Source organism: Phyllostomus discolor, chromosome 3 (genome assembly GCF_004126475.2).
Source record: "Phyllostomus discolor isolate MPI-MPIP mPhyDis1 chromosome 3, mPhyDis1.pri.v3, whole genome shotgun sequence".
Taxonomy (NCBI): domain Eukaryota; kingdom Metazoa; phylum Chordata; class Mammalia; order Chiroptera; family Phyllostomidae; genus Phyllostomus; species Phyllostomus discolor.
In genome coordinates this window covers 172,530,621-172,544,168 of record NC_040905.2, presented here as the reverse complement: position 1 = coordinate 172,544,168, position 13,548 = coordinate 172,530,621, and the positions used below count along the sequence as shown (strand labels likewise).

The 13,548-nt window shown below is 42.2% G+C and overlaps 1 protein-coding gene across 1 annotated transcript in view; it reads right to left on the bottom strand.

Annotated features, from left to right (window-relative positions):
* PCSK5 (proprotein convertase subtilisin/kexin type 5) overlaps positions 1-13,548 on the bottom strand; it is a 420,656-nt gene that overhangs the window by 77,996 nt on the left and 329,112 nt on the right. The window contains 3 exon segments of the mRNA XM_036021750.1: positions 3,230-3,298; positions 4,384-4,590; positions 9,467-9,603. Coding sequence (XP_035877643.1) covers positions 3,230-3,298; positions 4,384-4,590; positions 9,467-9,603 — 413 coding nt within the window.

Genomic DNA, 13,548 nt, shown 5'->3' with positions numbered 1-13,548 from the left:
AATTCGGTTATATAAAATGCTATTTGTTTTCAGCCTGATGAAAGGCCCATACAGACATTTGATTAGAGAAGACATCATCTAAATCCTTGTGTCTCCTAAGCCATGCATTTGTGCTTGCATTTGGGAAACTCTCAAATTCAGTTCAATAAACATTTACACATTATTGTACACTTGTCACATCATAGGCAAGCTGTTAGTTCTTGTGGGAGTAGTGTGTAAGTCACAGAGCTTGTCCTCAGGTAGTTTAATGTCTAGGCAGAAAGATGTGTATCTATCAAATATTACTGCAAAAAAGCATTGTTATTGGTCTAAAAACAAGGGGAAATGAGAAAAGAACGTTAATTCTACTGGAGAGATCAACAAAGGCTTCAGAAATAAGGAGCTAATTGAGTTCAGCCAAGGCAATCCAAAAATACACAAGGCCCAAATGTATACTTTATAAAGTAAGAGAAATGTTAGTATTTAAAATGAGAAGTTAGCAGCCTCTAACACATTCTAGTCACCTCTCCTGTAATCCTGCTGTCCTTTGTACCTCTTTCTCCTCTGATAGGTTGTCTTGCAAAAGATTGGGCCCCTGGCGTGTCACTTGTGAGATCCAGAGAGAGCCTTACAACAGGATCACTGCCGTACCAACTTTGAATCCCCAGTGCAGGCAGAGTACAAAATTAAAATTTTGTAAAGGAATGAGCAAAGTATTTTGAAAGCACTTTGTGAAGTCAGTTGAACTTTCTAATGTTTGCATGTTGATTATTTGGGATTTTGAGTCCCCAGATGGCCTGTGTGTGCTGCAGAATTTATCTTGCTTTGACTATACTCCAGCCTCATCTTTAGTCAGGTCAGCTAAGGGGAGGGTCTGCACAATGCAGATCATGGTTGGCCCCGTGCCCACCTCCATGCCAATATCCTCACTGATCCTGAACAGGTCCACACACACTCATTCATCCCTTTAAACCTGAGAGTCAAAATCACAAAAATCTCAGGTTTGAGATCTAATGGACAGGTACAGATGCAGTGTGCAGTGTGTGCACGTGCATGTACATACCCGCCCCCCCCCCCCCATGCACAAAGATGGGCACATAACGCACAATAGCAAAGGTGCAAAAGGGGATGACAGAAATTAGCTGGGTTGTGAAACCTAATGGGCAGATATGGTCTGAGGTGGGCAAAAAGGGAAATCCGTGTAGTCAAAAACATTTATCCTTGCTCCCTGTGAGAATGATCACCTCTTACCACTTCATAAGAGACAGCAGAATTTTCTTATCTTTTTAATTTTAGTACTGTTATTACTTAAAGTATGTTTAGGTCTAAATTTGCTTCCCAGAAATTAGCATTTTCCCCTTAGCTCTTTCTCTAAATGTTACCCCCTTGTGGAGTTCAATTCCATTATTATTTTTTATTCCCCAGTAATATATGCCCCTTTTCACAGTGGAAGATAATGGGAGCATGGTATTCAAGTTCCTGAAAACCTCTATTTTATAGTTATAGATATTATAAAAATACATCACGTCCATTTAAGGCAGAGGGAATTGGTGACAGCCATCAGGTAAATTATAATTCACGTGTAACATTTAAGAATTAAGGGAACCCATTAGAGAGGGTCAATAAAAAGCCTACTTAACCCTGGCACAGTCTGACCCCTTACAACCTCACGAGTGCTCCATGAAGCACTGGCTTCACTGGGCAGCATATTAGAAACACGGTTCTCAGGCCCTATCTGGACCCATGAATCAGAATTTGCATTTTAACAAATTCCCTGTGGTATTAGTGTGTGCATTAAAGTTTTAGAAGCATGAGTTAACCAATCACTGGGCCTCACGGAAACTCCATGAAGAGAAATTATTCCATCAATCTTTAATTTAGGTTGGGTTTTCTTTTAAAGATCCACAGACCCACATGCTAATTAGTTTCAATATCTTGCCTAAATTTACATCAAGACACATTCCTGGAATTTGGTGGCCTCCCTACTTTTCATTTTGCATCCAATCCAGTGGTGCTCTGTGGTACAGACTGTCCCTGCCACCCACCCCACAGGAGAACCAGGCGTGTGTGGGGAGAAAAGAGGAGCCAGTGATGTGAATTAGAGACTTATGTGGAAGACTGACAAGTGCTCTTAATTGTATGATGGGGATTTCAACTCACTGTCCCCACATTGTTTTTCTCCTCAAAGTATTGTCTTAACCTTGAAGTCATTTTTGCAAAGGAAAACCCTCAAACTCCTGATGGGCTTTTGTGTTTCATATACCAAGTGCGTAATTAGGCATATTTCTTTGCTTGATCTTATTTCTCTTCCACCATTGTCATTTTCAAATCTGTGCTACTGAGAAAGTAAGGAGAGGCTGAGTCCCAGGTACTGAGAAACTTGGTTGCTGTAGGTATCCCTGCCAACTAGCTAACAGCCAGAGGAAGATGCCTGTCTTTTCCTGAACTTGAGTTCCATGAAAGACAAGAGAGCTATCCATTGCCTCAAAAGGTATAGGGAACTGATTAGCATGGCAATGGTGAATATAGCCCAGTATTGACCCGAAAAACCCATCAATATGAGGCTGCACACAGGAGCCAGGTGTGCAGATCAGCTTTCCTGTGGGGAACCCGGCCGGCATTGTACCTCGGCTGCTATGAGACCTGCTTTTCTAAAACCCCCTCACTCTGAACTAAGACTGCAGATGTTTAATTTATATCTCTGAAGCAACTCCCTAAAGTCTGTGCTAAGATGTACCAAGGACAAAATGCAACCAAATCAATCATTTTTAACATTCCCTTGCATTTGTAACTTTTTCTCCTTTTTTGTTATCTATAAGAAGTAATTACTTAACTACATCTAGAAATAATGAGAACCTTCCTTTATGTAATGTGACTGGAAACCAATAAAAGCCTGTTCAGGCAAGGGTCGACATGCTCTCCACTTGAGAGAGTGGCCGAGGCTCATAGGCGCTCTCCCTTTGAGAGAGTGGCTGTGCTGTCCCTTTTTCTCCACAGGACTCGGTAGTCCGTGTGAATTTGTGTACCTCATCCACAACACACAGACTCCGGAGTGCCAGAGTCTGCATCAAAAAGGGAGCATCTCTCACTGCCACCCAGTTTGCATGGGAATGAGCCCACTTAATGGATATTGATGTGACACTGATGATAACAATGGCAAGATTCTCAGCTGAAGGAATGACAGGGTGGGGTTGTGTAGAAAAGGACACAACTATTTCACCTCTTTAACCAACAAAGGAAGACAACATACCCAAGCTGCACCCCAAACATCCTTCTTCACAAGGCACACATTCTCCATAGTCTGGGTCCTGGACTTCACCTATATGGTGAGAAGAGTGAAAAACAATTCATCTTGAGTGGAGGCACATCAGTTTCTATGAAAATATGTTGGTGTGTAGCTTATTTTCAAGCAAGCCATAGAGCAAATATGAAACCCAAAATCATCTTTAAGGATCTATGTGTCATTCTTGTTTTTTTCTCTATTAATGAACTGATTAGATTACCTTAGTTGGGCACAAATAGAACAAGAGTGGGACCATATGCCATGCAACTTGTATTGAAGTTAAGCCTGCAGCTTTTATTTATTACGGAAGTAAGTTCTGGGAATATGGAATTGGGTATATAAATAAACAGGCTCTGTCTCTTATCTGTTCTCCTAAACATTTTTTAAGAAGTTTTAAATCCTATACTACGTTAGTAAACATTAAGAAGAAAAAAATATATTTTAATTACTCTAGAAATGCCTTGGAGCTCTTTTTAGAACCAGATTAGGCATAATTCTTATACAGAGCAGAGAAAGTCTGCAGTACTCTTACATGGAAGAGAACAACAATTATAAGTGCTATTTTTAAATATCCCTTCCCCTATGTGAGGTAAGGAATTGGGCAATAACTATAATGCATGATTCACAGCACATTTTAATATTTTCAGGTAGTTTTAAGAGGGCTGAGTCTCTTTGGCTCCTCACAGCAAGCGTCTTGGTGCTGTGCTCTCCTTTTTTGCAAATGAAGAAAACAAGCAAGGCATGGAGAAATTGGACTAATTTTTCCCAGAGCATCATAACTAGTAATTAGGAAGGAGAAAATTGTTGGCCATGACTTCCAGATTCTAATCTAATTTTCTCTCCACTGTACCCTACCCACGAACCCTCCACTCAAGATCCATTTCTGTGTGATTGGCTACGCTCATTATGTTCTTGGATTATGTCTGGGGAAACCCAGAGAAAAGGTGAGTGGGGAGGAGAGAGGGGCATCTATCACTGTTCCCGCTTGATGTATAGTTACGTAAAGTCATCCCAGGCACTGACAGTAAACCAAGAAGACAATCTGAGAGTGTGGGACATCTGAGGGTACAGTTCCTCCTGCCACCTCCTGGTGTAGGGCAGTGGCCCCAGATCAGCCTTACCTGGCCCACACTGTAACTTCTGGCAGGTGTGGTTGGTGGGCGCTATAAAGTAGCCGACCATACATCGTGTGCAGATGTGTGCGCTGTGGCAAAGTTCACAGTTGTCTGGGCAAGGCAGGCAGGCGTGCCCCTCGGCAGGGTAGTGCCCCACCGGGCAGCTCTCCCGACACTCCCCCTGGTACAGGAGGCGCTTCTGGCCATGCTTATCTGAATAGACAGAGAGGCAACAAAAAGAGGGGAAATGAATGCAATTAACCATGAAGCTAATGTACCACAAAACTTTTTATTAAAAAAATATGACCAAGTGCTTTGGCTCCTAGGGGACCAGAAGTATAAGAATGGATTTAATGAAATGTGCAATATCTGTAAACTTGTATTTGAAAAGTTTTCCTTGGGCTCCTTGCAGTATTCATGGAAGCTCACAGACCCGGGGGCTAGAGACCTCATGAGAATAAACAAATACTGATAGACAAGGTTTTTTCTTTTAAAGGACACTGCAGTCTTTTAGAGTGATTTTGAATTCCATGATCAAAATCACATGCTTGTGTTAACTGTCTGAATTTTTGCACTGCTGCCAACTCCCACAATGGCGGCCCACTGAGGCACTAGACCAGGCATATGTCTTCAGCTCCTTTATAGGCATTCCGAAAAGTCCCTCAGCTTCTGTCAAGACTGGGCTCTACAAGGAAAGAATCAGCACTACTTCTAGCATGAGACTATGGGAATTTACTCCTGAGTGAAGTGGAAAATTCTAATTAGTTACAAACAATTGCAATTAATAAAAAATATAGCATAGTCAGTTACAAATAAATATATCAAAAAAGCAAGATTAATATGGATGCACCTAGAGGTCTCCTACCCTTCCCCTCTTGGAGTTTTTGTTTGTGCTGAGGATGTTTAGGATATCCACCTTCTCTGAATTAGATCTCCCATATGCTTCATCTTCGGAAGAACAGCTGATCTGCGCTACCGAAATAACTGGGGTCTACTGTTCACTCATCATGTATCACAAGAAGACCTAGAACCACTGACATTCAAAATGCAAGGATGCTGAATTTACGCACAAAGATAGCACTGACTATCTGACTATGATGTTACCAGTACAGAAACTGAAAGTCAGTATACTGTTAGATGGAACCACATGAAATTGCTAACATTCAACTATTTTTTACCCATAAACTTGGCATTCTCAAATGGTTTAACCTAATGTTTCTTATTTAGTTAAAGCCCTTGTTTAAATACAATTAAAAAAACACACTCTTAGATTATGGGTTCTGAAGCCCCCTCTTTTCTGGTGGTGATTTTAGGCCAGAATTCTGTTGGTTCCTGTGGGAACAACAACAACAAAAATAAATAAAGAGGGCTTCCATAGAGGTGGTGGAAAAGAGTCTACGGCCTCCACGTTTGAAAGGAGAGTCTTTGGGAGGATAAATACTCTTTGGGAGAGTACTTGGGAGATTCTGCAGCTATAGACCAGTGCTGTGGAGCACAAATCCCTGGTGAGGTACCTGGAATCTCAGGAGACCACCCAAGGGTTGACCTTACAAGTTATGTTCTTCTCAGGCACACTGTGAGAGCCTAGCAAACCCCATTTCCATGGCTCATTCAGAAAAGACCCTGTGTTCCAGAGGGCCAGACTTCTCAGATCTAGGTATGAAGCTCAAGGTAGGTGGGAAGCCTGCTCTCTCTGTGTCCAGCAGTTGTACAGTCTCTACACTTTGACATGGTGTCCACCTAGGACCCAGAGGCTTGGGGACAGCCTGGCATAGAGTGAGTTCTAAATACATGTTTGCTGATTGATTGAATGACTGAGTGAGTGAATTAATATTTGGCAGTGTTCCTATTTTCCCAGCCCAACCATCTGGATCTTGAAATAAAAAATTAACAACGATAGGTTCAGATAACAGAGAAAACATTCTCCAACCCCATTTTTATTGTTTAGACATGGCTTTACTATTTTAGACAACTTTGGATATTATAATTTAGATTTATGGGACAGGGATTTGAAGGGCCTTGGTATATAAAACACTCAGACCCTGCATGAGGGGGTCACTTAGATGCCTTGACCATGGCCAGCTTTCCCGATGGTCTTGGTCCAAGAGAATGCCAAGATTTGGTCATTTTTCTAATGGCCTGAATAGTATAGCTGCTCACTAAGTTTGGTTTGATAATTTGTACACCCCATTGATTTAAATCCCAGTCATACATTTTTGGCTACTTGCCAAGAATTTAAATATTATAATTATGTGTAGGAGAAGCTGGTTCTATTGTAGTAATAGAAGGGCAGATATTTTTGCTAGTCACCAAATCTTTCATGTGATGAGACAAGGGTTAAAGTTCAGGAACTCCAAAAGAGGTTCAGATCAGCTTTCACTTATACTGAGGAGGGGTAATGAACTCTTTCCAGTTAATTCCACTTCATTACTGGAATTAATTATTTCCAGTTAATCTTTTGGCAGGTGATTTTGTTAGAAGAGAAGGCAAGGCAATGTGAAGACAGTGGATGTCTCCAGGAGGAAAGGAAGGTTGAGGGTTGAAGGCATGGTGGGGCGGGGGGAATTGCTGGAAAGAAGGAAAGAAAGAAAGGCCGAGGGACTCTGAAAATAAATTCTGTTTACTATTGCTGCTGGTTCACTTTGGGAGAGAATAAATATGGGAGAAAATTTAGAGTGAATCTTCACCAACATAGCTGGAGATCTGCCTGTCTGAAAGGATTCAGACCTAAATTTTACCAAAATTAAAACTAAGGGGTGACATTTCTACAAAATGATGGGAGAGACTTATTGACTTCCTAGCCACAGGATTCTCAGTCTTTTATGAAAGCCCACTGGTACAGAACTGTATCAGTTCACTTGTCGATCTTCTCTAGCACTATCTCACACGTTAGCTGTGTTAATACATGAAGCAGGGGCATTATGCTCTTAATAGGAGAGAATCCTGCTAATCAGAGCTTGCTCAACAACAGTATCCTCTGTAGGAAGCCTCCTCTGCTCACTGCCGCTGAAAGTGAGTCTTCTTCTCTGACCTGTGGCAGGACTCCTACTATTCATTTGGTTTTCAGTATTTTCTTGTTTTATAATACATGAGGACACACCCCTCTGTTAGACCATAAGTTCCTTGAAGGCAAGTATCATTTATTGTAATTTCCATGACCGTTTGTACAGTAACTTACAATGGGAGGGCAGAATGAACTTTTGTTAACATAATGGATTAAGCACACTTTCAAACAGAAAGAAACGTACAAGCATTAATGTGTGGATTGTTCTAAGTAGCAATAGGATATTTAGAACATTTTAGACATGTATTTAACATTTGAGCTACTCCTTAAATGTGTGCTATGCATGAAGAATTAGTGTGTCTTAAATCTGAAAGGGATTTTAGATGGCATCTTCTCTGTGCTTCCCCTTTTTGCAAACAAGAAGAGACTTGAAGAGGTGAAGTGACAATCTGGAGCTTAGGTTTTCTGATTGCTGGTACTGATGTTCTTTTTACTGAACCATTCATTCATTCATTTATATTGTGTGCCTTCCATATGCGGGACTCTGTGCTAGTGCTCAAAATACAACAGAAAACAGGTAAAACCATTCACTGCTCTTACAGGGCATAGTCTTATGGGCAAGGTGGGGATCAAGTGCGAAGAGGTCTGTGAAGTGGGAAGTACAGGGTTCCAAGCATCCTCATATGAAGAGGGCTTAAATTAGGTAAGGAGGGTAAGGCTACCCTTACTGAGGAAATGACATTGAAACTGAGACCTAAAGGATGACTAGAAGGAGATCAGGAAGACAATGAGTGGGGAACATCTCAAGTGAAGTCTTTGAACAGCTGGAGAAGCTCAAATGCCCATAGGAATAAGGAAGTATAAACAATAATAGCAGTAGTAATATTAAGCTAATATTTTATTGAGTGCTTCCTATATAGCCAGCCCTGTTCTAAGTGCTTTGTTATTCTATCTCGTTTAGTCTTTTTTCATTTTTATCATAATCCTAGAATAGGGGAACCATTATCACCATCTTGTAAATGAGGAAAGAAACAATGAGCAGGCTGCAGATAAAATTTGACATAGATATACTTTGTATACATAAGAAACACAAATAAATAATTTTAATTTATACAAAGAACTGTGTTATTTCCCATATTTCTTCAAAGCATGGTGCTCTCAATTTGTTCCTTTTTCTTGATTTTATTACAAGCAAGAATAAAGATAAATAGTTCTCTCCCACCAGAGATGCCATGGTGTTTGGCGATGGTGGTGACTGACAGCCTCAGAGTCAGTGAGAAAGCCGGGGATGGTGAGGATGGTGTAGAAGCTGGCTGCAGTCAACTGCTACCAGGGAATGTAGACCCAGTGTGGCCAGGTCGTTCAAGTTTTTAAGAGAAACAAAAAAAGCCAGGTTTTTATTTGTAGTTTCTCAATTTTAAAATTTGGCTCAAATTTTAAAGGTATGATTCAGGTCAAATAACATATGAATCTGTCCCACATGAGGTCAAAGTAAGGGAGAGGCCTGTGAGGGGAGTGTGGACCGGAGCCGGCGGTTGAACTGCAGAGGACCTTTGAGGTCGCCGGTCATGATCCAGTGACAGCATAAACCTGAGTTGTTAAAACTGGGACAGAGAAGGTCATATCTGTGTTTTGAAGTGGTTACTTTGTTCCCACAGGGTGCTGACAGCTTCTAAATGGCATAGTTCTTGGCTGAGGAGACCTAGGCACAACCTCTATTAGAGTATTTCTCTGAAAGGCAGAGTGTGTCTGCCTCAGTTTCCTGGCTTTTCACTTTTACCTCAACAAATCTAAGCTTTATTGTCTGTCTCATGTCTGACATCATGTTCAGATGCCCCTTCTATCTCCTTCTCTGGAAGGACATTGCTTAGCTTCTCTCTCCTCTCCTCAGGGGCAGTGAGTCTACAATAATGTAAACTCAGGTCCAGACAACAAGCAGAAACTTGGTTGAATACACTCTCTAATGAACAGCTGTTTAAGCTCAACCCCTTTTCCCTAGAGATGACGCTTCTGAGTCACACCACATAATGTCCCAACCCAAATAATGATGCAACAAAGAGCAAGTGACCAACCAGATTCCCTCACCTACTCCACAGGAGGTGCAGTTGGAAGGCCCATTTCCTTGGCATTCTTGGCAGGTGTAGTGGCATAGCTGGCATTGGCTCTTAAATTCATATTTGCCCGAGGGACAGTCCAGAACGCAGCGGCCATCATCAAAAATCCTAGAGGAAAAGCAGGCTTTTAGAGTTTGTAAGGGTGACTTTCTGGAATAGCCTTAAGTTTCAGAACATGTGGTGTTTGTGTTTTGCTGCACAGGCTTGGTTTCATTGTTCTAGAAGCAACAGGGATGCCTGAGACTGATGATCTTAGACCACGTGGGATATTAGTCACGTACCCATCCTTGGCCCAAGGTTTTGAGCCGACAGCAGGCGCACCAGAAACTGGCTGGGGATGCAGTCCTGATTCTGGTTGCAGATAAGCTAACCAGTGCCCCAGGGATTAAACCCATATTGTAGGCCACAGCCAAATGCAGCCCAAACTCAGATAATGGTCTTGGAACTTTCAAGACACAGGAACGCAGAATCCAGAGGCCTTGGAGAAAATGTTCTTCCTTTAGGTATGAACATGCCCACACTTTGCAAGGGAAATGTCAACTGTAAGGGCTCTCAGAGGGTAGAATGAAGTACTGTTCTATAGCTTAGGTGCTACTTATAAACTTGGCCTATGCATGTGGCAAGTAATCAATGAACTCTAATTTTGTGTGTCATTTTTGCAAACATTTCCTGAAGTATAGGGCACCACATCTTCCTTTTCTGATCACGTTTTCAATCACTTCTAAGGACACCATGGATAGCAGGTAAGCTTCTGAAACCTGCTTGGTTTCATACACATACCACATATATCATAATGTCATGGCTAATATTTTCATAGTTTTATTTCTTCTTTTTCCCTTGCAAAGTAATCCCAAGAGCAAATGTGATTAAGTAAATTGTATCCAAAATTTTGCTCAGAAAAATTCAAAATTGGTGCCCAAATGCAAGAGTCAGATGGGTGATGTGAACAGATGAGGTGAGCTGGGGGGTGAGCCCCCCAGAGCTTCCAATTCAGTAGCTCCAGGGGGGAGAGAGCTGAGAAGGTGTATTTTTTGACACATTTCGGAGTGATGCTCATGCAGCTGGTCTAGAGAACACACTTGAGGACTGCACACCTTCTGCTCACTGATAGTCTGGATGGGTTACTGTGGGGTTTGCTAAATGATTCCTATATAATACAGGTGGTACCAGATTGGTGTCTTGTAGTATGTCTTTAGAGTAGTAGTTGTTATGTCAGTTGGATGATTAACTGAGCACACAGTACATATATGCCACTGAGGGCATAATGCTGGCATCCAAGCCTTTCTTCCACCTCTGTCTACTCAGACTGGATGTCACATGGGAGGCCAGGTATAGGTCTCATGCCACTTCTTCCTGGGGTGGCACCGGCACTGTTTGCATAGGTAGAGCCAGCCCTAAAGTAGGGATAGGCATTTCAATCCCAAGCTTGGAGGAAATTGGGTGGAGCAAGGTTTGCTGAATAGAGTGTTACTGGCAGCCTTCCATCTTGTTCCTGCTCTCTGAAATTCTGTGTCATTTGCATCTGTTTGGAATCAGGTTGGGATTAAAGCCAACAGCATAAAACAGAAGGCTATCTCATTCTCATCCCCCCCAGGTTCTGGTCACCATACCCAGCACCACTGGGGTGACCAATCCTTTTGGCCCACTGCAGAGCGTGGAGACCAGTCCTAAACAGACAAGCACACACATGGGATGTCCTTGTCCAAACAGATCCCCTGCACCATGGCGTATGATGAGAAGACTGTGTTCCCAGCCCAGACTTTTAGCTGATGGCACTAATGCCAACTTGGAATATCCCGATCTCACCCTTCCTCTGCTTTTTGAGCTAGAAGATTTTTCAAGGGATAATTTGGATGTGGCTAGTTAAAAAACAAAACAAAACAAAACCCCCCTCCCTTTAAGAAAAACTGAGCAAGAGCTTCCTGGGGTTTTTAAACAAAGAAGCTATTCGCTGCTCTGCCGAAAAAGAGAGTGGGACATGTTTACTTGTGAGGGGTCATTTTTTTGCTAAAAGAAAAGGGGATGGAAAGTATATCATTATTTTGTCCTTTATAGAAAGATATGACAGATTAGTTAGGGAGAAATTATTTCTCTTTAGAGGGATGACTAATAGTTTCAATGATGGGAGCCATCTAAAATCATCCAGAAACTGGTGTGGGGGTGAAACATGGTGTCATATTTCTTATGTTGGTACTGGGCTGCCTTTCTTACTTGAGTGCCTGATTAAGCACATAATGGTGCTTTAGATCACCTCCGTCCACCTCTGCCCTAAGGAAAGCACAGGGGACACACCCAGTTTTTGTAAGAACATGATTCTTTGTAAAGATCAAAAGGCAGAGAAAACAGTCAGCCTTAAGTGCAGGCCCTGAATTATGTCATCACGCATGCCCCCAACCCCCTCAAGAAAACTTGCCAAAGAACTTAAAGAAAAGTACCCTTTCGAGCGGTGCAGATTTACACTGGCACCAACAAACCCTCCCTAGTGGAGGAGAATGGATACTTGCCCTGGTCTCCATGGGGCCCAGATCATCTCTGAGATCACCAGTCAGCCAGTTTGTGCATTTCTGAGATGCTCAGACAAGGTCATCTGTACAGGCAAAGCACATCTCTCCCCAAATCACACATGCTCTTGGCCTTTCCCTAAGCAGTGAACCATCTTGGTCCATCAGGGCTCATGGAAAGGAAGAAGGTGGCAAAACCTAGTGCTAAAGAGCTGGGCAGAGGTGATGTTCTCAACATTGGTACTGAATTCTCCAGAAGCCCCAGGAGTGAGTGTGTGTGTGTGTGTGTGTGTGTGAGAGAGAGAGAGAGAGAGAGAGAGAGAGAGAGAGAGAGAGAGAGAGAGAGGTGAACTGGAATGGAAGAGATGACAAGTCAGGGTTAGCTGTCCTCTGTGCTGATTAGTTTGGCCTAAATAAAGCCATCGGAAGGGCGTTTAATGTAACTTCTTGGTGCTTTAATGTTTTAACAGAATGAAATCTGGCAAAAAGGCTTTTTTTTCCCCCTTGAATTGATTGAAACAGATCAAATAAAACTTTAGAGGGTGGGTAAGAACAGAGGTATCTTTTAAATGCTTTTAATTAGTTTGTCAACTTTGTAGCTGCTTCAGGGCTGGGCTGGGAGATCAGCCTGCGCAGTGGGGACCACAGCCTGACAGAGCAATGTAACAGTGCTTCAAGTTTTAAATAATTTTTAAGAATCTAAATCCAAGAGTTGATGAAAACATAGAAGGAAAACTAGAAGTTGAAGAGAAGACTTTTAAATTTTTGATTTCCCATAGAACAACTTCAGAGTTCAATTATTATTTTTAAATTATATTATGGAAAAATTTAAGTATATATAAAATAAAAGTATCGTTGTACCCCTACTGTATTCTTCACTCAGCTTCAACAGTTAGCATCAACACATGGCTGATCTTATTTCATCTCAATCCCAACTGATTTACTTCCCTCCCATATGGTTGTTTTTTAAAGATTTACTTATTTACTTTTAGACAGAGGGGAAGGGAGGAAGAAAGTGAGGGAGAAAAACATCAATGTGTGGTTGCCTCTTGTGCACCCGCAACTGGGAACCTGGTCTACAACCCGGGCATGTGCCCTAGACTGGGAATCAAACTAGCAACTCTTTGGTTCACAGGCCAGTGCTCAATCCACTGAGCCACATCAGCCAGACCATGTGGTTTTGAAAATACCTCTAAGTTAAATTCCCTTAGAGATGAATGTTATTCTACCAGGAATGGAGATATCCAAAAAGTTAAGAATAAGAAGAAACTCAAAGAGACCAACTGTCCTGGTTATCCTGTTCATCCCCCCTTCCTCCTGCCCAGATCCGTCTGCCAGCATGGCCTGTGCTGGAGTTGTGTTCACTAGGAACCGCTTCTCCAGGCTCACTTCTCTCGCTTGCAAGTGGTGTTTCCCACTGGCCTCTGGTTAGTTTTAGACAGGGGGAGACACCATCGGGGTCTGAAGGTGGAAGGAGAGATTGGGGTATTTATTCCAGCCAAAGCCATAACTCTGTTTCCCCCTTCCATGGCTCTAGAGTGGCTGTGTCCCC